Here is a 24,510-nt window from a genome sequence, read left to right on the forward strand (position 1 = left end):
ACGGGACCAGGTCTCTACAGGACCAGGTCTCTACAGGACCAGCTCTCTACGGGACCAGGTCTCTACAGGACCAGGTCTCTACGGGACCAGGTCTCTACAGGACCAGCTCTCTACGGGACCAGGTCTCTACAGGACCAGGTCTCTACGGGACCAGCTCTCTACGGGACCAGCTCTCTACGGGACCAGGTCTCTACAGGACCAGCTCTCTACGGGACCAGGTCTCTACAGGACCAGGTCTCTACAGGACCAGCTCTCTACGGGACCAGGTCTCTACAGGACCAGGTCTCTACGGGACCAGGTCTCTACAGGACCAGGTCTCTACAGGACCAGCTCTCTACGGGACCAGGTCTCTACAGGACCAGGTCTCTACGGGACCAGCTCTCTACGGGACCAGCTCTCTACGGGACCAGGTCTCTACAGGACCAGCTCTCTACGGGACCAGCTCTCTACGGGACCAGGTCTCAACAGGACCAGCTCTCTACGGGACCAGGTCTCTACAGGACCAGGTCTCTACGGGACCAGCTCTCTACGGGACCAGGTCTCTACGGGACCAGGTCTCTACGGGACCAGCTCTCTACGGGACCAGGTCTCTACGGGACCAGGTCTCTACGGGACCAGGTCTCTACAGGACCAGCTCTCTACAGGACCAGCTCTCTACGGGACCAGGTCTCTACAGGACCAGCTCTCTACGGGACCAGCTCTCTACAGGACCAGCTCTCTACGGGACCAGGTCTCTACGGGACCAGCTCTCTACGGGACCAGGTCTCTACAGGACCAGGTCTCTATGGGACCAGGTCTCTACAGGACCAGCTCTCTACAGGACCAGCTCTCTACGGGACCAGGTCTCTACAGGACCAGCTCTCTACAGGACCAGGTCTCTACAGGACCAGGTCTCTACAGGACCAGGTCTCTACAGGACCAGCAGCAGGTCTGAGCAGTGGGTCCGGGTCTCAGGTCTCGGGATGCTGGAGGAAACAGTCCACCAACGGGAACCGGGTTCTCGTTGAGCCTGAAGTACTTCCAGCTCCACGTGCGTAAAACCTGCTTCGGTTCCGTCTGGCGCCCGATGTGAGTCCCTCTAGAGAAGCGGATCGGGACCAGGAGGACCAGGAGGACCAGGAGGACCTGGAGGAGGGATCAGGAGGACCAGGAGGAGGGACCAGGAGGACCTGGAAGAGGGACCAGGAGGACCAGGAGGAGGCACCAGGAGGACCGACCAGGAGGAGGGACCAGGAGGAGGGACCAGGAGGAGGGACCAGGAAGACCAGAAGGACCAGGAGAACCAGGAGGCGGGACGCGCATGGCTGCGGCCTGGCTCCCGGTGGCGCGCGCGGCGGCCCTTGGCTGGATGCCAGTCGCCGCTGCGCCGATGCAGGTCCCCCCGGAGGAGCGGCGTGGCCGCGGGCCCACGCTGCTCGTGCTCAATGTGAGTGGGACCCGGTTCCAGACCTGGAGGTCCACGCTGGACCGGTACCCGGACACCCTGCTGGGCAGCGCGGAGCGGGACTTCTTCTTCCACGAGCACACCGACGAGTACTTCTTCGACCGCGACCCGGACCTCTTCCGCCACGTGCTCAACTTCTACCGCCGCGGGACGCTGCACTTCCCGCGGGGCGCCTGCGTGTGCGCCTACGAGGAGGAGCTCGCGTTCTTCCGCCTCGTGCCGGAGATCATCGGGGACTGCTGCTACGAGGACTACAAGGTGAGCAGGGATTTAGAGAGAGAGTGTGTGTGTGTGTGTGTGTGTGTGTGTGTGTGTGTGTGTGTGTGCGTGTGTGTGTGTATGTGTGTGCGCGTGTGTGTGTGTGTGTGCGTGTGTGTGCGTGTGTGTGTGTGTGTGTGTGTGTATGTATATGTATTGGTTAGTAATATATATCTTTACATTCCTAATGAAGGACCGCAAGAGGGAGGACCAGGAGCGGGTCCAGGACGACGAGGACCTGGACCAGACCGAGGACCCGGTGCCGGCCCTGGGCCTGAAGGAGACCCTGTGGCGGGCCTTCGAGAACCCGCACAGCTCCACCATGGCGCTGGTGTTCTACTACGTCACCGGCTTCTTCATCGCCGTGTCGGTGCTGGCCAACGTGGTGGAGACGGTGCCGTGCGGCGCGGCGTCCTGCGGCGAGCGGCACGCGCTGGCCTTCTTCTGCCTGGACAGCGCCTGCGTGCTGATCTTCACGGCTGAGTACCTGCTGCGCCTCCTGGTGGCGCCCGGCCGCCGACGCTTCGCACAGAGCGCCATGAGCGTGATCGACGTGGTGGCCATCATGCCGTACTACGTCGGCCTGCTGATGGCGGACAACGAGGACGTGAGCGGCGCCTTCGTCACGCTGCGCGTCTTCAGGGTCTTCCGCATCTTCAAGTTCTCGCGGCACTCGGCCGGCCTGCGGATCCTCGGCTACACTCTGAAGAGCTGCGCCTCGGAGCTGGGCTTCCTGCTCTTCAGCCTCACCATGGCCATCATCATCTTCGCCACCGTCATGTTCTACGCAGAGAAGGGATCCAGCGCCTCTAAGTTCACCAGCATCCCCGCCTCCTTCTGGTACACCATCGTCACCATGACCACGCTGGGGTAGGCGTATGTGTGTGTGTGTGTGTGTGTGTGTGTGTGTGTGTGTGTGTGTGTGTGTGTGTGTGTGTGTGTGTTGATGTATCTCTGGTTCTTTTATTAATATCGTTCCTTCTGATTGTGGCTCGTTCTCTGAGTGTTTTAGTGCCGCAGTTTTGTTGGATTGTTTTGTCATGTTTAGAGCTGCAACAACGAATCGATAAAAAACATATATATATATATATATATATATATATATATATATATATATATATATATATATATATATATATAGATAGATAAAACATGAGGACTCTGCGTACAGGTGTCGTTGAACCTTTTGAGGAAGGAGACCTCACCTGTCAGCTCTCATGATCCTGGTCTCTGTTTGGGATCTGGATCAGGATCAGGATCAGGATCAGGTTTCCTCCTCTAAAGGCTCACTATGTGACCTGATCTCCGGTCGGTCACCTGAAGGATTGCGTGGCACAGATCTGTCAGTACCTGCAGGTCATGTGACCCGAGGCTGCTCTAACGTGTTGCAGTGACATGTTGGTGCAACACGTTGCTCTAACGTGTTGCAGTGACATGTTGGTGCAACACGTTGCTCTAATGTGTTGCAGTGACATGTTGGTGCAACACGTTGCTCTAATGTGTTGCAGTGATATGTTGGTGCAATACGTGTATATATAGTTTATCTCTATTCTTTATATTATTATTAGTATGAATAATAATAATCTGGAGTTTGGGGGTTGTTGTATTATTGATCACTGACGCTCCATTAGAGCTAAGGAGCCAATCAGAACCGTATTTACGTGATAGATGAGCGGATCAATACCGACTCACACGTATTGATTAACCGTTGAGCTGTGATCGGTCAGATTAATGAAACCACAGGTCACATGACCACACCTGAGTCAGCACGGACCAATCAAGGGCTGTGGTGGCTTTCTATGTGTCTCCATGTAGCCAATCAGGTTATTGATATATACTTTATATATTTATATATTTTTTACAATATTTTGTAATTTTTTTTAATTATATATATATATATATATATATATATATATATATATATATATATACATATGTACATATATATATATATATATATATATATATATATATATATATATATACATATGTACATATATATATATATATATATATATATATATATATATATGTATATATATATATATATATGTATATATATATATATATATGTACATATATATATATATATATATGTACATATATATATATATATATATATATATATATATATATATATATATATATATATATGTACATATATATATGTGTATACATATATATACTTTTATATATATATATGTATATATATAATTCAGTTTAAAACCAGTCACTCATCAATACTTGTCATGTCATGAGATCTATTGATTTATTTCATTATAACATTAATAATACTAGTAATAATAATAAACCTTCCAACCTTCCCTTTAACAGAACATGAACAAATGAAGAAGAACTTTAGACTGAACTTCTTCTTCTCTTTTATCGGTGCTTAAATGGAGCTCAGCTGCTCCGTTGTTGATGATTTATGTTTTTCATGTTTCACTTCATAACAAGTTGATGATGAGATTCCGTGTATTTTCTCTGTGAGGGTAACAGCAGTACTTCAAATACACTGTACATGTGTGTACAAATACATAGAAGGAGAAAGCCAATGTACAGAAACATGAAGATGCTCGTAATGCTTGAGCTCTTCTTCTTCCTTTGTTTCTTCTTGGCCCGCCAGAAGAAGAAGATGAAATATTGAACGTAGATTATTCATAATTAAGAGAGGTGTCATGTGATATTTGGTAACCTGAAGACGAGAGAGACTTCCTGCTGCCGCGACAGGAAATCTCTCTCGGATGAACAAACTGAAACTAAACAGAGTCCCTCAGGCTCGCCCCCAAATACAATCAGTCTCCACTTCCTGTTCCCCAATTAGGAAGCAGGCGCAGTCAAATCAGAAGAAGAAGAAGACAGAGTGTGATTAGATCGGTTTCAGATCTGAGGACAGTTTATCTGCTTGAGGCGGCAAGAGAAACCAGCATCTGGCCCACGAGAGACTAGAACCTAAATCAGATCTACAAAGGTCCTCAAGAAGGTTTCAAAGGTCCTCAAGGAGGTTTCAAAGGTCCTCAAGGAGGTTTCAAAGGTCTTCAAGGATGTTTCAAAGGTCCTCAAGGAGGTTTCAAAGGCCCTTTTGGATGTCTTAAAGGGTCTCAAGGATGTCTTTAAGGGAGGTTTCAAAGGTCCTCAAGGAGGTTTCAAAGGGCCTTACGGATGTCTTAAAGGGCCTCAAGGATGTCTTAAAGGGAGGTTTCAAAGGTCCTCGAGGAGGTTTCAAAGGGCCTTACGGATGTCTTAAAGGGCCTTTAGGAGGTCCCACAAGGAGGAGGTTTCAAAGGTCATTTGATGAGGTTTTAAAGGGCCTTGAGGAGGTTTTAAACAGCATCTAAGATGCTGTTGGAGGTTCCAGAGGTCTGAAGGTCCTAGATCCCAAAGGGTTTGTCCATTCTCTCTATTTGATTCATTGTTTGTAGATATATTTATAATGATATCCACAAAGCTGCATGTGTGTGCAGGTTTCTAAAAGTCAAATATATTTTACTGTCTCTGGTTTTCTACTGTCTGTAAATCTCTTAATGACTTTTAGATTTTACACGTTTCGTTGTCGGTTCATTAATTCTTATGTTCCTCATTTGTTCTTTTCTTTCCTCTTTGTCTCGTCTGAATGAATCAAATCTGAAAGTAATTAGTTTGAATAATCTGCAGAGAAATCACCTGAATGTGAAACATGTGTTTCATCCAAGGAGAAGACTCCTGAATCCTGGTTTATTTCCTTTATACAAAGTGAATCCTGGTTTATTTCCTTTATATAGAGTGAATCCTGCTTTATTTCCTTTATACAAAGTGAATCCTGCTTTATTTCCTTTATACAAAGTGAATCCTGCTGTATTTCCTTTATATAGAATCCTGGTTTATTTCCTTCATACAAAGTGAATCCTGGTTTATTTCCTTTATACAAAGTGAATCCTGCTTTATTTCCTTTATACAAAGTGAATCCTGCTTTATTTCCTTTATACAAAGTGAATCCTGGTTTATTTCCTTCATACAAAGTGAATCCTGGTTTATTTCCTTCATACAAAGTGAATCCTGGTTTATTTCCTTCATACAAAGTGAATCCTGGTTTATTATGATTAACATGTCGTCTCTTTGTTGTTCTCAGCTGACGATCTGCTCCTGAGTCTTCCGGTCACGCCTCATTAAGCGTCTGTTTTAGCGCTGAATGCTGATTGGCTGTTGTTCTGCTGCTGCTGGTTGGAGCAGCGCTGCAGAGCGTGTCCGGCTGTAATGCAGAGTTGATGCTCGGGTTCAAGTAATAATCGATGAAGACGATGGAGACGATGAAGTCTTCTTTCAGCTCTTTTCTCACTAGTAGACCACAGCTTCAGGTTTAACTAAAGACCTCCTCTGTCCGTCCACCTTTTATATGAATAACTTGAAGATTATTGTGGAGTTTAAACTCAGGTTAGAAGTCAGGTGACCACTGTTCATGTCCCGTGTGAGACAGGAGTCAACCTTTATAACTTGAACAAACATTGTACATTTAAAACCCAACAGTGGATGAGTTCAGTTTCAACGTTCACCTCTGAGCTGTCCTGTCCTACAGGGGGTGATGTGGTCTCCTGAGGACAAGCTGAGCTGTGAGGAGTCCTCAGGTCTTCGTGGTCCTGTTTCATGAAACAGACACTGTGAACATCAACACTGGAGGACGGACCTCCTCACAGGGTAGAGGACGGACCTCCTCACAGAGTAGAGGATGGACCTCCTCACAGAGTAGAGGACCTACTCAAAGGGTAGAGGACGGATCTCCTCACAGGGTAGAGGACAGACCTCCTCACAGAGTAGAGGACAGATCTCCTCACAGAGTAGAGGATGGACCTCCTCACAGAGTAGAGGACCTACTCAAAGGGTAGAGGACGGATCTCCTCACAGGGTAGAGGACGGACCTCCTCACAGAGTAGAGGACAGATCTCCTCACAGAGTAGAGGATGGACCTCCTCACAGAGTAGAGGACCTACTCAAAGGGTAGAGGACGGATCTCCTCACAGGGTAGAGGACAGACCTCCTCACAGAGTAGAGGACGGACCTCCTCACAGAGTAGAGGACGGACCTCCTCACAGGGTAGAGGACGGGCCTCCTCACAGAGTAGAGGACGGACCTCCTCACAGGGTAGAGGACGGGCCTCCTCACAGAGTAGAGGACCTACTCAAAGGGTAAGGGACGGATCTCCTCACAGGGTAGAGGACCTACTCAAAGGGTAGAGGATGGCTCTCCTCACAGGGTAGAGGACAGACCTCCTAACAGAGTAGAGGACGGACCTCCTCACAGGGTAGAGGACGGACCTCCTCACAGGGTAGAGGACGGACCTCCTCACAGGGTAGAGGACGGACCTCCTCACAGGGTAGAGGACGGACCTCCTCACAGGGTAGAGGACGGGCCTCCTCACAGGGTAGAGGACAGACCTCCTAACAGAGTAGAGGACGGACCTCCTCACAAGGTAGAGGACGGGCCTCCTCACAGGGTAGAGGACGGGCCTCCTCACAGGGTAGAGGACGGGCCTCCTCACAGGGTAGAGGATGGACCTCCTCACAGGGTAGAGGACGGGCCTCCTCACAGGGTAGAGGACGGGCCTCCTCACAGAGTAGAGGATGGACCTCCTCACAGGGTAGAGGACGGGCCTCCTCACAGAGTAGAGGATGGACCTCCTCACAGGGTAGAGGACGGGCCTCCTCACAGGGTAGAGGACGGGCCTCCTCACAGGGTAGAGGACGGGCCTCCTCACAGGGTAGAGGACGGGCCTCCTCACAGGGTAGAGGACGGGCCTCCTCACAGGGTAGAGGACGGACCTCCTCACAGGGTAGAGGACCTCCTCACAGGGTTTAGGGCAGCTGCTGTGAGACGCCGGTGTTCAAACAGCAGCGTAGATGTCTCCTGCAGACCGTGAGTGACTCGGGGTCATCCAGAGGGATAGAGACGTGTCGTGATTGGCTGGAATGGAAATCGTTTCAGATAATAAACACTCGTGTGATGCCGGATCGGTTTAACACTAAGGATCTCTTCACGCTCACAAGCCACATCTCCCAGAAGGCCGAGCCGTGATGTGATTAGAGAGGTGAGGTCGTGCCAGCTGATCCTTCTCTTGCTGTTGTTTGTAATTGAACCCTCGGAGCTGATTGAATTATTCACATCAGAGATGCCTTTAATGAATGGTTGGTGCCCAGCCCTAGAACATGACTGCTCCTTGCTGTCCTCTTTCTGCCCGTGTTGTACTTCCCCGCTATCTGTCTGCTGTCTGTCTGTTGTCTGTCTGTTGTCCGCTGTCTGTCTTTTGTCCGCTGTCTGTCTGCTGTCTGTCTGTTGTATGTCTGTTGTCCGCTGTCTGTCTGCTGTCTGTTTGTTGTCTGTCTGTTGTCCACTGTCTGTTGTCTGTCTGTTGTCCGATGTCTGTTGTCTGCTGTCTGTCCGCTGTCTGTCTGTTGTCTGCTGTCTGTCTGTTGTCTGTCTGTTGTCCACTGTCTGTCTGTTGTCCGCTGTCTGTCTGTTGTCTGATGTCTGTCTGTCTGTTGTGTGTCTGTTGTGTGTCTGTTGTGTGTCTGTTGTCTGTCCGCTGTCTGTCCGCTGTCTGTCTGTTGTCTGTCTGTTGTCTGTCTGTTGTCCGCTGTCTGTCTGTCTTGACTTTACCGACATTTTATAATCCTTATATATTTGTTTTAGTTTTTAACATCTGCTTCTCGGGACTACAGATGGAAAATGGCCTCTTGGCTGACATTTAACAGACATGTTTGTATTAATGTGCACTGTCCCCTTAAATAAACCATTTGAACCAGAGGCTGGTATGTGGACCAAGTACAGGAGGACTAAAGAGCTCATGGTCCAGAGTCAGGAGTCAGGTCCTCATTCCATCTCCTCCTCCTCCATCATCATCATCATCATCATCATCATCCTCTTGCAACTGATCCAGGATCAGACCCTGGATCAGACCTTGGATCAGATCCTGGATCAGACCCTGGATAAGATCCTGGATTAGACCCTGGATAAGATCCTGGATCAGACCCTGGATAAGATCCTGGATCAGACCCTGGATCAGACCCTGGATAAGATCCTGGATAAGATCCTGGATCAGACCCTGGATCAGACCCTGGATTAGATCCTGGATCAGACCTTGGATCAGATCCTGGATCAGACCCTGGATAAAATCCTGGATCAGACCCTGGATTAGATCCTGGATCAGACCTTGGATCAGATCCTGGATCAGACCTTGGATCAGATCCTGGATCAGACCCTGGATCAGGTGGGATACACTTTAATGATTAAAATGCTAAAAGCGTCTCCAGTCAGGGGTTGGACTAACGTCACTGTGGCACAGTGACTGATGACTAACTGCAGATTGTTTATGGATTTAAACGACAAACGGGATGAAGATGGATTTGCAAAGTTAAAGTGACTGTAAGTGAATTATTCTGTGTACGACACCTGGCCTCTCGGTCTGTTTCCCCTATGAAAGCTCACAAAATAGTTATGAACTAAAACGTCTATTCGGGTGGTGTTCACTGTTCCAGGATGTTGTAGTTCTTGGGTCAGTCATCACTCTTCTCCTCCAGTACGACATACGGCCCTCACCCCACAACATCATCAGGGTGATCCGTCTCAATATTCAAAGGGTTTATTGTGATCTTGCAGTTATTCTCAGAGCCTCACAGTGAATGTAATGACAATCTGTAGTTCTTCTGCGCCACATCATTGTGTTCATATTGTCACCAGATGAAAGCCACTAAACTAAACCAGTTATTGATATAAAGCTTCAAACTGTTGGTCTGACCTTTTCTCTGCTGGAAACAATTCAAAATGTTATTTTTCATTCTGTATGAAATCTCTGAACCATTAAATCCAACATCATTATCTTCTTCCACAAATGTGTCTCCGTCTACATTTATCATAATAATTTCCTCATCGGCAGAAAACTTTGCTGCTTCACGGCGGCGTGAAACTTTTCTGCGAGGAAAAGATTCTGAAATGTAATCTAGATCTCTGTTTCCATTTTATAATATTAGACGTTAGAGACTCAATAAACAAACCAGCTGTGTGTGTGTGTGTGTGTGTGTGTGCGTCACTTTTGTGTTTATGTCTTCATGAGGACTAATCGACCATTTGCCTTCATTTCTATTGATAATGAAACTAGTGTGTGATGATTTATGAATATAAATATATACATATATATTTATATATATATAAATATATATATGTATGTATTTATATATATATAAATATATATACATATATTTGTTGTCTGTAGTCATACAGCATAATTATATATTACAATGTAATATATATATATATATATATATGTACAGTATATATATGTATATATATATATAAATAAATATATATAGTTTCATATTTATAGCAATAATAATAAAGACAGTAACAACATTAAACAACCTCTGGGGAGCATGAATATGAGTTTATGTCTTCATGAGGACTAATCGACCATTTGCCTTCATTTCTATTGATAATGAAACTAGTGTGTGATGATTTATAAATATAAATATATACATATATATTTATATATGTATAAATTTATATATATAAATATATATGTATATATTTGTTGTCTGTAGTCATACAGCACAATTATATATTACAATGTAATATATATATATATACATATATAGTATATATAGTATATATATGTATATACATATATATACATATACGTATATATGTATATATATGTATATACAGTATATGTATGTATACATATGTATATACATATATATATATATATATATATATATATATATATATATATATATAAATATATATAGTTTCATATTTATAGCAATAATAATAAAGACAGTAACAACATTAAACAACCTCTGGGGAGCATGAATATGAACTGATATTTATAACTCTATTATCTTCAGAAACAGAACTTCTGGAAATGTTTCAGTTATTTTATTTTGAAAATCCTCTCATATCTAAATGTTCTGTAACATCAGTTTGACCTGAACACTGAGCATGCTGGGAAGTCAGAGCGGAGACCTGAGTGTGATGATGATGATGATGATGATGATGATGATGATGGTGAAGTGAAGACAGAGCACTAACAGAGGAAGAAGAAGCTCTCTGGCTCCTCCTACTGGACGATGACTGAGCTGCTTCTTCTATAGCCCTGTCAGCTGCTTTTCCTGCTGACGTCTCAAACCTAAATACTAATAAGATTATAAAAATAACAACAATTGGGTTTCTGTCAGCAGCAAACTGAACATTTATTATTCATAAATACATGCTGGAGTCTCTTTAATCTCCTCATATGAAGTGTTTCCTTCAGCTGGACTCTCAAAGATAACAATAATAAAGAGGTGTGAACCCATGTGTGAGGAGAGGATGGGATCCATCCCTGAAGATGAATCTGATCAAGAGGCTGAACCAGAAGAGGCAATCATTAAAATACATCTTGGGAAAAAAAATCTACTGTTGAATTTCTTGTATTTATATCTCTTCTATATATATATATATATATATATATATATATATATATATATATATATATATATATATATATATATATATATATATATATACACACACAGGACTGTCTCAGAAAATTAGAATATTGTGAAAAAGTTCTTTATTTTCTGTAATGCAATTAAAAAAACAAAAATGTCATGCATTCTGGATTCATTACAAATCAACTGAAATATTACAAGCCTTTTATTGTTTTAATATTGCTGATTATGGCTTACAGCTTAAGAAAACTCAAAAATCCTATCTCAAAAAATTAGAATATTTCCTCAGACCAAGTAAAAAAAAAGATTTATAACAGCAAAACAAAATCAAACATTTGAAAATGTCCATTAATGCACTCAGTACTTGGTTGGGAATCCTTTTGCACGGATTACTGCATCAATGCGGCAATCAGTCTGTGGCATTGCTGAGGTTGTATGGATGCCCAGGAGGCTTCAATAGCGGCCGTTAGCTCATTTGCATTGTTGGGTCTGGTGTCTTTCAGCTTCTTCTTCACAATGCCCCACACATCTCTATGGGGTTCAGGTCAGGGGAATTGGCAGGCCAATCCAGGACAGTAATGCCATGGTCAGTACACCAGTTACTGGTGGCTTTGGCACTGTGGGCAGGTGCCACATCATGCTGGAAAATGAAATCCTCATCTCCATAGAGCTTTTCTGCAGACGGAAGCATGTAGTGCTCTAAAATCTCTTGGTGCACAGCTGCATTTACTCTGGACTTGATGAAACTCAGTGGACCAACACCAGCAGCTGACATGGCACCCAAACCATCACTGACTGTGGGAATTTCACACTGGATTTCAAGCAACTTGGACTTTGCGCCTCTCCAGCCTTTCTCCAGACTCTGGCGCCTTGACTTCCAAATGAAATACAACACTTGCTTTCGTCTGAAAAGAGGACTTTGGACCGCTCTGCAACTGTCCAGTGCTTCTTTTCCAGCGCCCAAGTCAGACGCTTCTTCCGTTGTCTTAGTTCAGAAGTGGCTTGACCATGGGAATACGGCTATTGTAGCCCATTTCCCGGACACGTCTGTGAACAGTGGCTTTTGATACCTGGACTCCAGCTTCAGTCCACTGTCTCTGAAGCTCCCCCAAATTCTGGAAGCGACTCTTCTTCACAATGCTGTTAAGGCTGCGGGCATCTCTCTTGGTTGTGCAGCGTTTCCTGCCACATTTCCCCCTTCCAACAGACTTTTTGTGGATGTGCTTTGAAACTGCACTCTGTGAACAGCTTGCTCTTTGAGAAATGTCTTTTTGTGTCTTACCCTCCTGATGGAGGGTGTCAATGATGGTCCTCTGGACAGAAGTCAGATCAGCAGTCTTCCCCATACTTGTGATTTAGTTTACTGAACCAAGCTGAGTGTTTTTCAAGGCTCAGGAAACCCTTGCAGGTGTTTCGACTTAATTAGACGATTCAAGTGATTAGTTGAATACCCTACTGGTATACTTTTTCATGATATTCTAATTTTTTGAGATAGGATTTTTGAGTTTTCTTAAGCTGTAAGCCATAATCAGCAATATTAAAACAATAAAAGGCTTGCAATATTTCAGTTGATTTGTAATGAATCCAGAATGCATGACATTTTTGTTTTTTTAATTGCATTACATATAAGAAATAACTTTATTTAATAACTCTGAGACAGTCCTGTATGTATATATATGTATATATATATATATATATATATATATATATATATATATATATATATATATATATATATATATATATATATATAGGTGATTGTTCATGTTTTTCTCTTTCAATTTAAATTATTTTGTGTGTTTCCACTTTTTGGTCTTCTGGTTGCAAGGAAACAAGATGGCGTCTCATAAACAGTCTGTTGTAGCTTCAAGAGTCTGGAAGGGAAGTCTCTCTAATGTCTCTCTCTCTCTCTCTCAGATATGGCGACATGGTACCAAAGAGCATCATGGGGAAGATCGTGGGCTCCGTCTGCTCTCTGAGCGGCGTCTTGGTCATCGCTCTGCCGGTTCCCGTCATCGTGTCCAACTTCAGCCGGATCTACCACCAGAGCCAGAGATCTGAGAAGAGACGCGCTCAAAAGGTGAGGATATTGTTTTACAAGTTATCGTCTTGTTACACAAGTTATCATCTTGTTACACAAGTTATTATCTTGTTACACAAGTTATTATCTTGTTACACAAGTGATCATCTTGTTACACAAGTTATTGTCTTGTTACACAAGTTATTATCTTGTTACATGAAAGTTATCATCTTGTTACATACAAGTTATTATGTTATTACATACAAGTAATCATCTTGTTACACAAGTTATCATCTTGTTACATACAAGTTATCGTCTTGTTACATACAAGTTATCATGTTATTACATACAAGTAATCATCTTGTTACACAAGTTATCATCTTGTTACACAAGTTATCATCTTGTTACATAAGTTATCGTCTTGTTGCACAAGTTATTATCTTGTTACACAAGTGATCATCTTGTTACACAAGTTAATATCTTGTTAGACAAGTTATCATCTTGTTACACAAGTTATTGTCTTGTAACACAAGTTATTATCTTGTTACACAAGTTATAATCTTGTTACACAAGTTATTATCTTGTTACACACGTTATTATCTTGTTACACAAGTTATCATCTTGTTACACAAGTTATCATCTTGTTACACAAGTTATCATCTTGTTACACAAGTTATCGTCTTGTTACACAAGTTATCATCTTGTTACACAAGTTATCGTCTTGTTACACAAGTTATCATCTTGTTAGACAAGTAATCATCTTGTTAGACAAGTTATCATCTTGTTACACAAGTTATTGTCTTGTTACACAAGTTATTATCTTGTTAGACAAGTAATCATCTTGTTAAACAAGTTATCATCTTGTTACACAAGTTATTGTCTTGTTACACAAGTTATTATCTTGTTACATAAAAGTTATCATCTTGTTACATACAAGTTATTATGTTATTACACACAAGTAATCATCTTGTTACACAAGTTATCGTCTTGTTAGACAAGTTATCATCTTGTTACACAAGTTATCATCTTGTTACAAACAAGTTATCATCTTGTTACATACAAGTTATCAACTTGTTACACAAGTTATCGTCTTGTTGCACAAGTTATTATCTTGTTACACAAGTGATCATCTTGTTACACAAGTTAATATCTTGTTAGACAAGTTATCATCTTGTTACACAAGTTATTGTCTTGTTACACAAGTTATTATCTTGTTACATAAAAGTTATCATCTTGTTACATACAAGTTATTATGTTATTACATACAAGTAATCATCTTGTTACACAAGTAATCATCTTGTTACATACAAGTTATCGTCTTGTTACATACAAGTTATCATGTTATTACATACAAGTAATCATATTGTTACACAAGTTATCATCTTGTTACATACAAGTTATTGTCTTGTTACATACAAGTTATCGTCTTGTTAAATACAAGTTATCGTCTTGTTACACAAGTTATCATCTTGTTACATACAAGTTATCATCTTGCTACATACAAGTTATCGTCTTGTTACACAAGTTATCATCTTGTTACATACAAGTTATCATGTTGTTGCACAAGTTATCGTCTTGTTACACAAGTTATCGTCTTGTTACACAAGTTATTGTCTTGTTACACAAGTTATTATCTTGTTACACAAGTTATCGTCTTGTTGCACAAGTTATCGTCTTGTTACACAAGTTATCATCTTGTTACATACAAGTTATCATCTTGTTGCACAAGTTATCGTCTTGTTACACAAGTTACCATCTTGTTACATACAAGTTATCATCTTGTTACATACAAGTTATCGTCTTGTTACACAAGTTATCGTCTTGTTACACAAGTTATCATCTTGTTACACAAGTTATCATCGTGTTACGCAAGTTATCATCTTGTTACACAAGTTATCATCTTGTTACGCAAGTTATCGTCTTGTTACACACAAGTTATCATCTTGTTGCACAAGTTATCATCTTGTTACATACAAGTCATCATCTTGTTACACAAGTTATTATCTTGTTCCATACAAGTTATCATCTTGTTACACAAGTTATCGTCTTGTTGCACAAGTTATCGTCTCATTACACAAGTTATCATCTTGTTACACAAGTTATCATCTTGTTGCACAAGTTATCGTCTCGTTACACAAGTTATCATCTTGTTACACAAGTTATCATCTTGTTGCACAAGTTATCGTCTCATTACACAAGTTATCATCTTGTTACACAAGTTATCGTCTCGTTACACAAGTTATCATCTTGTTACAAACAAGTTATCATCTTGTTACATACAAGTTATCAACTTGTTACACAAGTTATCGTCTTGTTGCACAAGTTATTATCTTGTTACACAAGTGATCATCTTGTTACACAAGTTATCGTCTTGTTACACAAGTTATCATCTTGTTACATACAAGTCATCATCTTGTTACACAAGTTATCATCTTGTTACATACAAGTCATCATCTTGTTACACAAGTTATCGTCTTGTTACACACAAGTTATCATCTTGCTACATACAAGTTTTCATCTTGTTACACAAGTTATCGTCTCGTTACACAAGTTATCATCTTGTTACACACAAGTTATCATCTTGTTACACAAGTTATCATCTCGTTACACAAGTTATCATCTTGTTACACAAGTTATCGTCTCGTTACACAAGTTATCATCTTGTTACACAAGTTATCATCTTGTTACAAACAAGTTATCATCTTGTTACATACAAGTTATCAACTTGTTACACAAGTTATCGTCTTGTTACACAAGTTATCAAATTGTTACACAAGTTATCGTCTTGTTACACAAGTTATCATGTTGTTACACAAGTTATCGTCTCGTTACACAAGTTATCATCTTGTTACACACAAGTTATTATCTTGTTACACAAGTTATCGTCTCGTTACACAAGTTATCATCTTGTTAGACAAGTTATCATCTTGTTACACAAGTTATTGTCTTGTTACACAAGTTATTATCTTGTTACATAAAAGTTATCATCTTGTTACATACAAGTTATTATGTTATTACATACAAGTAATCATCTTGTTACACAAGTTGTCGTCTTGTTAGACAAGTTATCATCTTGTTACACAAGTTATCATCTTGTTACAAACAAGTTATCATCTTGTTACATACAGGTTATCAACTTGTTACACAAGTTATCGTCTTGTTGCACAAGTTATTATCTTGTTACACAAGTTAATATCTTGTTAGACAAGTTATCATCTTGTTACACAAGTTATTGTCTTGTTACACAAGTTATTATCTTGTTACATAAAAGTTATCATCTTGTTACATACAAGTTATTATGTTATTACATACAAGTAATCATCTTGTTACACAAGTAATCATCTTGTTACATACAAGTTATCGTCTTGTTACATACAAGTTATCATGTTATTACATACAAGTAATCATATTGTTACACAAGTTATCATCTTGTTACATACAAGTTATTGTCTTGTTACATACAAGTTATCGTCTTGTTAAATACAAGTTATCGTCTTGTTACACAAGTTATCATCTTGTTACATACAAGTTATCATCTTGCTACATACAAGTTATCGTCTTGTTACACAAGTTATCATCTTGTTACATACAAGTTATCATCTTGTTACACAAGTTATCGTCTTGTTACACAAGTTATTATCTTGTTACACAAGTTATCGTCTTGTTACACAAGTTATCATGTTGTTGCACAAGTTATCGTCTTGTTACACAAGTTATCGTCTTGTTACACAAGTTATCGTCTTGTTACACAAGTTATTATCTTGTTACACAAGTTATCATCTTGTTACATACAAGTTATCATCTTGTTGCACAAGTTATCGTCTTGTTACACAAGTTACCATCTTGTTACATACAAGTTATCATCTTGTTACATACAAGTTATCGTCTTGTTACACAAGTTATCGTCTTGTTACACAAGTTATCATCTTGTTACACAAGTTATCATCGTGTTACGCAAGTTATCATCTTGTTACACAAGTTATCATCTTGTTACGCAAGTTATCGTCTTGTTACACACAAGTTATCATCTTGTTGCACAAGTTATCATCTTGTTACATACAAGTCATCATCTTGTTACACAAGTTATCGTCTTGTTACACAAGTTATCATCTTGTTACATACAAGTCATCATCTTGTTACACAAGTTATCATCTTGTTACATACAAGTCATCATCTTGTTACACAAGTTATCGTCTTGTTACACACAAGTTATCATCTTGCTACATACAAGTTATCGTCTCGTTACACAAGTTATTATCTTGTTCCATACAAGTTATCATCTTGTTACACAAGTTATCGTCTTGTTGCACAAGTTATCGTCTCATTACACAAGTTATCATCTTGTTACACAAGTTATCATCTTGTTGCACAAGTTATCGTCTCGTTACACAAGTTATCATCTTGTTACACAAGTTATCATCTTGTTGCACAAGTTATCGTCTCGTTACACAAGTTATCGTCTCGTTACACAAGTTATCATCTTGTTGCACAAGTTATCGTCTCGTTACACAAGTTATCATCTTGTTACACACAAGTTATCATCTTGTTACACAAGTTATCGTCTCGTTACACAAGTTATCATCTTGTTACACAAGTTATCGTCTCGTTACACAAGTTATCATCTTGTTACAAACAAGTTATCATCTTGTTACATACAAGTTATCAACTTGTTACACAAGTTATCGTCTTGTTAGACAAGTTATCATCTTATTACACAAGTTATCGTCTTCTTACACAAGTTATTATCTTGTTACACAAGTTATCATCTTGTTACACAAGTTATCGTCTTGTTACATAAAAGTTATCATCTTGTTACATACAAGTTATTATGTTATTACATACAAGTAATCATCTTGTTACACAAGTTATCATCTTGTTACATACAAGTTATCGTCTTGTTACATACAAGTTATCATGTTATTACATACAAGTAATCATCTTGTTACACAAGTTATCATATTGTTACATACAAGTTATCGTCTTGTTACACAAGTTATCATCTTGTTACACAAGTTATCGTCTTGTTAGACAAGTTATCGTCTTGTTACACAAGTTATCGTCTTGTTACACAAGTTATTATCTTGTTACACAAGTGATCATCTTGTTGCACAAGTTGTTATCTTGTTAGACAAGTTATCATCTTGTTACACAAGTTATCGTCTCGTTACACAAGTGATTATCTTGTTACACAAGTTATCATCTTGTTACACAAGTTATCGTCTTGTTGCACAAGTTATTATCTTGTTACACAAGTGATCATCTTGTTACACAAGTTAATATCTTGTTAGACAAGTTATCATCTTGTTACACAAGTTATTGTCTTGTTACACAAGTTATTATCTTGTTACATAAAAGTTATCATCTTGTTACATACAAGTTATTATGTTATTACATACAAGTAATCATCTTGTTACACAAGTTATCATCTTGTTGCATACAAGTTATCGTCTTGCTACATACAAGTTATCATGTTATTACATACAAGTAATCATCTTGTTACACAAGTTATCATCTTGTTACATACAAGTTATCGTCTTGTTACATACAAGTTATCGTCTTGTTACACAAGTTATCATCTTGTTACACAAGTTATCATCGTGTTACGCAAGTTATCATCTTGTTACACAAGTTATCATCTTGTTACGCAAGTTATCGTCTTGTTACACACAAGTTATCATCTTGTTACACAAGTTATCATCTTGTTACATACAAGTCATCATCTTGTTACACAAGTTATCGTCTTGTTACACACAAGTTATCATCTTGTTACATACAAGTTATCATCTTGCTCCATACAAGTTATCGTCTCGTTACACAAGTTATTATCTTGTTCCATACAAGTTATCATCTTGTTACACAAGTTATCGTCTTGTTACACAAGTTATCATCTTGTTACACAAGTTATCGTCTTGTTATACAAGTTATCATCTTGTTACACAAGTTATCGTCTTGTTATACAAGTTATCATCTTGTTACATACAAGTTATCATCTTGTTACACAAGTTATCATCTTGTTGCACAAGTTATCGTCTCGTTACACAAGTTATCATCTTGTTACATACAAGTTATCATCTTGTTACACAAGTTATCGTCTCGTTACACAAGTTATCATCTTGTTACACAAGTTATCATCTTGTTACAAACAAGTTATCATCTTGTTACATACAAGTTATCAACTTGTTACACAAGTTATCGTCTTGTTACACAAGTTATCGTCTTGTTACACAAGTTATCATCTTGTTACACAAGTTATCATCTTGTTACATACAAGTTATCGTCTCGTTACACAAGTTATCGTCTTGTTACACAAGTTATCGTCTCGTTACACAAGTTATCATCTTGGTACACAAGTTATCATCTTGTTACACACAGGTTATCATAAAGGAGTCCCTAAGAGTGAGATGGGTACCTCCTCCCTACGAGGATCAGGATCAGGATTCATGATCTCTTTGTGGCTTCCAGTGAGTCTTCGGGTTAAAGATCCTTCACTTCCTGTCCGGTCCCAGGCAGGAGGTCCTCAACATATCTTAGGGTCCCAGTTCACTTCCTTTAAGTTTCCAAAAAATGTCCCAAGGAGTGAGGTGGGTCACTACCTTTAGAGACCCCAAGAATGAAGGGCTTGCCTTCCACCAGGGTATGAGGGTTTAGGATCGTCACTTCCTGTTGGTTCCCTGGGAGGAAGGTGTCCCACTTGCTTCAGGGTCCCAGGGAGTAAAGAGTGTAGCTCTCTTTGCGGTCCTCATGAAGTAAATATTCATAAATTAGGTGAGTCACTTCACTAAGGACCCTTACGAGTGAGCTGCCTTTCACCAGGGTTCGGTTCATGACACCTTTCGGAAGTGAAAGTGAAGGATATTCAGATTTTTGAAGATGCAGGACTTCTTTTGGGGTCCTCAGAAGTGTGGTTCCTGACCTTCTTGGCCCCCAGGTGCGACCCTGAAGGCAGTCAGTCAAGGGCCAGTTATCTGATTCTAGATTCTAACAGTTCCTTTAAAACCACCTGAGCTCTTCGGTCCTTCAGTCCATCCACCTGCATCAGATTCAGTCTGAACCCCTGAGCAACATGAGTACGGTGGCTCACTTGGGTCCAATAAGGCTCCAGTCAAAACAAGCAAACAAGCAGAAACACACACATTCAGGGAAGCAGCGATCTGTCACTTTCTGATGAACCCGGACCGACAGGAGGAGGTGGCGGGACCGGGTCCTTGTGTGCCCTTGTGGGTCCTTGTGGGTCCTTGTGTGTCCTTGTGGGTCCTTGTGGGTCCTTGTGTATCCTTGTGGGTCATTGTGGGTCCTTGTGGGTCCTTGTGTGTCCTTGTGTATCCTTGTGTGTCCTTGTGGGTCATTGTGTGTCCTTGTGTGTCCTTGTGGGTCCTTGTGGGTGCTTGTGGGTCCGTGTGGGTCCTTGTGGGTCCTTGTGGGTCTTTGTGGGTCCTTGTGTGTGTCGCGGTGGGAAGGCCCATCTCTGTGGTTCTGGATGGGCTCACCCTGTCGTCATGTGATCTGTGTTTGTGTCCTGAAGGCGTCCAAGGCGGCCGGACAGGCGCTGGTGTGTAAGGCCAACCCCAGCTTTGACATTCAGCACAACCACCTGCTGCACTGCCTGGAGAACACTACGGTGAGGAAAGACACACCTTCTTTTCAAACACCAAGGAACTCCTCTAACACGCCTCATCCATCAACCTTTTGAAAACCAACCTATTTTTAGGCCCCTGCTCGAAAATGTCATACCCAAACTAAAAAAGGTGTATCTCTGCAACAACTAGGGCTATTTGAATAATGTTGTGTTATAATATAAAAGTGTAATAATAATAGTAATAATAACAATAATAATAATAATAAATGAAGAAGTGAGTTATACTGTTTTTATAGCAATATCCCCTTCAGTTTTCAAGGGGATAACTTAGTCAGTCCGAGCTGTGGACTCGTGTACACATTAAAGACTCTAAAAGAACTGATACTGACAAGGCACTGTTGTAATGCTACCACTAGGAGGCGCCAAAGTTGTGAAGTCTCACCTCCTAAGTGCCTGTTAAATGCTCCTCCTTTAACCTGTAACCCCCCTGACGACCTCTAACCTCCTCCTGACACGGTTTCTGCCTCCGAACCACCAGTTTGTGGATGAGAGGCTGTACGAGTCGAGCTGCCGGGAGGTCGCTCTGGTGAGGCAGCTGTCCCGCTCGCCCTCCATCTCCTCCTCCTCGCCTCGCAGCTTCACCTGCTGCGCCCGCCGGGAGAGGAAGACCTTCCACGTCTCCAACTCCAACATGTCCGCGGGTCTGCACGGCGGCGTCCAGGAGCTGAGCACCATCCGGATCAAAGAGAGCCCACTCACCAACAAGTAGGAGGGGGAAGGCCGTGTGGTGTTGGTGTCCTGATGAGGTCCCCGAAGGGCCTGAGAGGGCCTCACCATCTCTAGGTGGCTCCCATCGGGGCTTAAAGGGGTTCCAGGGGTCCTTGAAAAGTGGCCTGCTGTGGTTGAGGAGGTTCCAGAGGTCCCTTAGGTTATTACTTGCAACCTTTTTGTTCATTAAATAATGTAACTGGACCTGTGTTGGCTTCATACTTCTGATGATGTGTGTTAATGCTCAGTGGTCTGAGAGACGCCCTGCTGTCTCTAACTCTCAGACACGCTGCATACAAACACATGGCGGCAGAGACCATGTGACCCAGTGTTCCCATGGAGTCCGGGGGCAGGAATCCAGAATATGTCTGGCTGTGGGCGGTCTGGGACCTGAACCGGGACAGGAGGAGACCAGCTGAGTCTCCAGCTGCCTCCTCCTGTTGCAGCCTTGTCTCAGTGGCCAACGCTGTGGAGCTCTGCTGCTCCTCTCATGTTATCATTATTAGGGCCCGAGCACTGAGTCCCGAGTCGAGGACCTATTGAAATGCTAAGTATTATTATTATTATTATTAGGGCCCGAGTACTGACGTAGTCAGATCGAGGACCTATTGAAATGCTAAGTATTATTATTCCCGACCTATGCGCAGGGAAAAGAGGTGCTTGGGATAAACCTACATTCTTCAAACTTTGTACACCCATCCGACTCGGCAAAAATTTTAATATAATTTGGGTGTCGACCAAAAGTCTGAGAAAATGTCTCTATAGCGCCCCCTTTAGGCAGAAAGGCTACGCTTTTTGCCAACTATGGCCGATTGACTTGAAATTTTACACACATGTCCGGGTGGGACTGCTCTACAAAAAACTCATCCGTGAAATTAAAATGCGCCTAATTAGATTTTCCGCCATTTTGAATTTTGTAAAAAACACATTTTTGCCCACTCCTCCTAAACGCTGGGTCCGTTTCTTACGAAATTTTCTGTGAATCATCATTGGTTCAATGTAATCAAACGGTATTGTGAACCGTGTTGATATCTCATTGCGTTCAGAAGTTATTAACCAATTAACCTCTTAGGCCTATCTCTACAAACTTTGTAGCATATGTCAACATCGTGTCCCTTAACGTACCCAAATTGTTTCATAATATTCAAACACTAGAGGGCGCTGCAGTGAACCGATCAATTTTGGCATTTTCCTTGTTTTCAGGCGTTGTATTCTGACGAACTCCTCCTAGAGATTACACACGATTGATTTCACATTCGGGCAATATGATGTTGAGACCTTTGCAAACAAATGGAAGTTGTTTTAACTTGGCCATACATGATGGAATCTACTCCATATTTCTCATATGCCATGACCTCCTGACCCTGAAGACATCCATATGATCAATTTTCATCCTAGTCATAGCGCCACCTAGAGGCAACAGGAAGTTACATGTTTTCTACTTGTACACCGTGCTCCTCACAGATTATTCAGATTCCTCTCAAAATGCGTCGGAACAGACTTAAGACATTGATAATGCATCACCTTGAAGATTGTAAGGATCCGTTGAACGGCGTAGCGTCGGTCCATCGCAGAAGTTCGATCCTTCGCCATGACCGAATAAACCGATGTAACTCGACTCCACATGATAAGATCCTTTCCAGGTTTCACATGTTTGATCAGCCTCCAGGCCTGAAGACATGTGCAGTCTAATTTTTAATTAGAGTCATAGCGCCACCTAATGGCAACATGAAGTAAATATTTCTATACTTTGGCTTGCTTCTCTAGTAGGTCAGTCAGATCGACATCAAATTACTTCTATGCAAACAAAAGATTTTCATGTCGCCAGCCCCCAAAGATTTTGATGTTTCGTGAAACGCTGTTGCCGTGGCGACCCATCCTTCGCGGTCAACAACAAAGTCCCTTTTGAGGGAGTAGGCATGCTCGACACGTAACTAAACTTGGCACACACAATTAAAGGCAAAGATGTAGTTACCTGATGTGATTTGAATGACTCAAAAGGGCACTTTGGCTCGATAGCGCCCCCTACAAATATTCAATTAAGCAGCCCCAGCGCTACGGTTGACCTACATGTATGAAACTTGCTAGGAATATGCAACACATGTAAACTTAGAAATAACTCTCTTGGGACCATGCTCTAAACCGTACAGGAAGTCAAATAGCGCCCCCTAAAAAACATGTTTTTCTTTTAATGCATATTAGTATCTGTTTATACATTTATATACATATTTACAAATAAAAATATATATACATATAACATCTATATACATATATATAAAATACATATATATACAGTATGTATATGTATATATATATATATATATATATATATATATATATATATATGAAAATAATATACATACAGTATGTATATGTATGTATATTTGTGTATATATGTATATATATATATATATATATATATATATATATATATATATATATATATATATATATATCCCTCTAAATTAAAGCTGCTCGCAGCTGTGACTGGGCCCTCGCTTCAAGCACGTCGGGGTTAGCCCCGACGTGCTTGAAGCTTTAATTATCATTATTATTGGTGCCTTAAAGAGCAAAGCTGAAATGAAGATAACGACCGCACAAATTTCATCGTTTCTTCTTCGTCTGACCTCTGACCTCTGAGCTCTGTTTTCTTCCCTCTCTGCAGTCGCTCCAGTCTCAACGCTAAGTTGGAGGAGGCGGTTCCTCTGAACTGTGAGCGTCCGTACGTCAGCGCCGCCGTCATCAGCGTGCCGCCGCCGCCCGGCACCCGGACCCAGCGCAACGCGTCCTGCGGCTCCGTGGATTGCTCCCAGGCCCACGTCGTCAGGGTGTCCGCCCTCTAGGGGGCAACCCCCTGGCAGATCCCTAGAGGCCGGGAGGTGCAGGGCGGCGGCCCCGCTTCACCACGGACCCGGAGGGCCGGGGTTTGGATCACGAGTCCACGACAGAAGTGACGGTTAGCGACCCTCTCCCCGAGGGAAACGGCCTT

General features: G+C 41.5%; 1 protein-coding gene across 1 annotated transcript; it reads left to right on the forward strand.

The window, feature by feature from the left end:
- Positions 1 to 1,300: 1,300 nt before the first annotated feature.
- kcnd2 (potassium voltage-gated channel, Shal-related subfamily, member 2) lies at positions 1,301 to 24,364 on the forward strand (the record flags this gene model as incomplete). The annotated part of the gene is made up of 6 exons (XM_079236396.1): positions 1,301 to 1,702; positions 1,896 to 2,572; positions 13,075 to 13,237; positions 20,700 to 20,795; positions 21,283 to 21,518; positions 24,187 to 24,364. 6 exons carry the CDS (start codon positions 1,301 to 1,303, stop codon positions 24,362 to 24,364), a joined length of 1,752 nt encoding a protein of 583 aa, XP_079092522.1.
- Between the last annotated feature and the right edge of the window lie 146 nt (positions 24,365 to 24,510).

This window comes from Taurulus bubalis (assembly GCF_910589615.1).
Source record: "Taurulus bubalis genome assembly, chromosome: 20".
NCBI lineage: Eukaryota > Metazoa > Chordata > Actinopteri > Perciformes > Cottidae > Taurulus > Taurulus bubalis.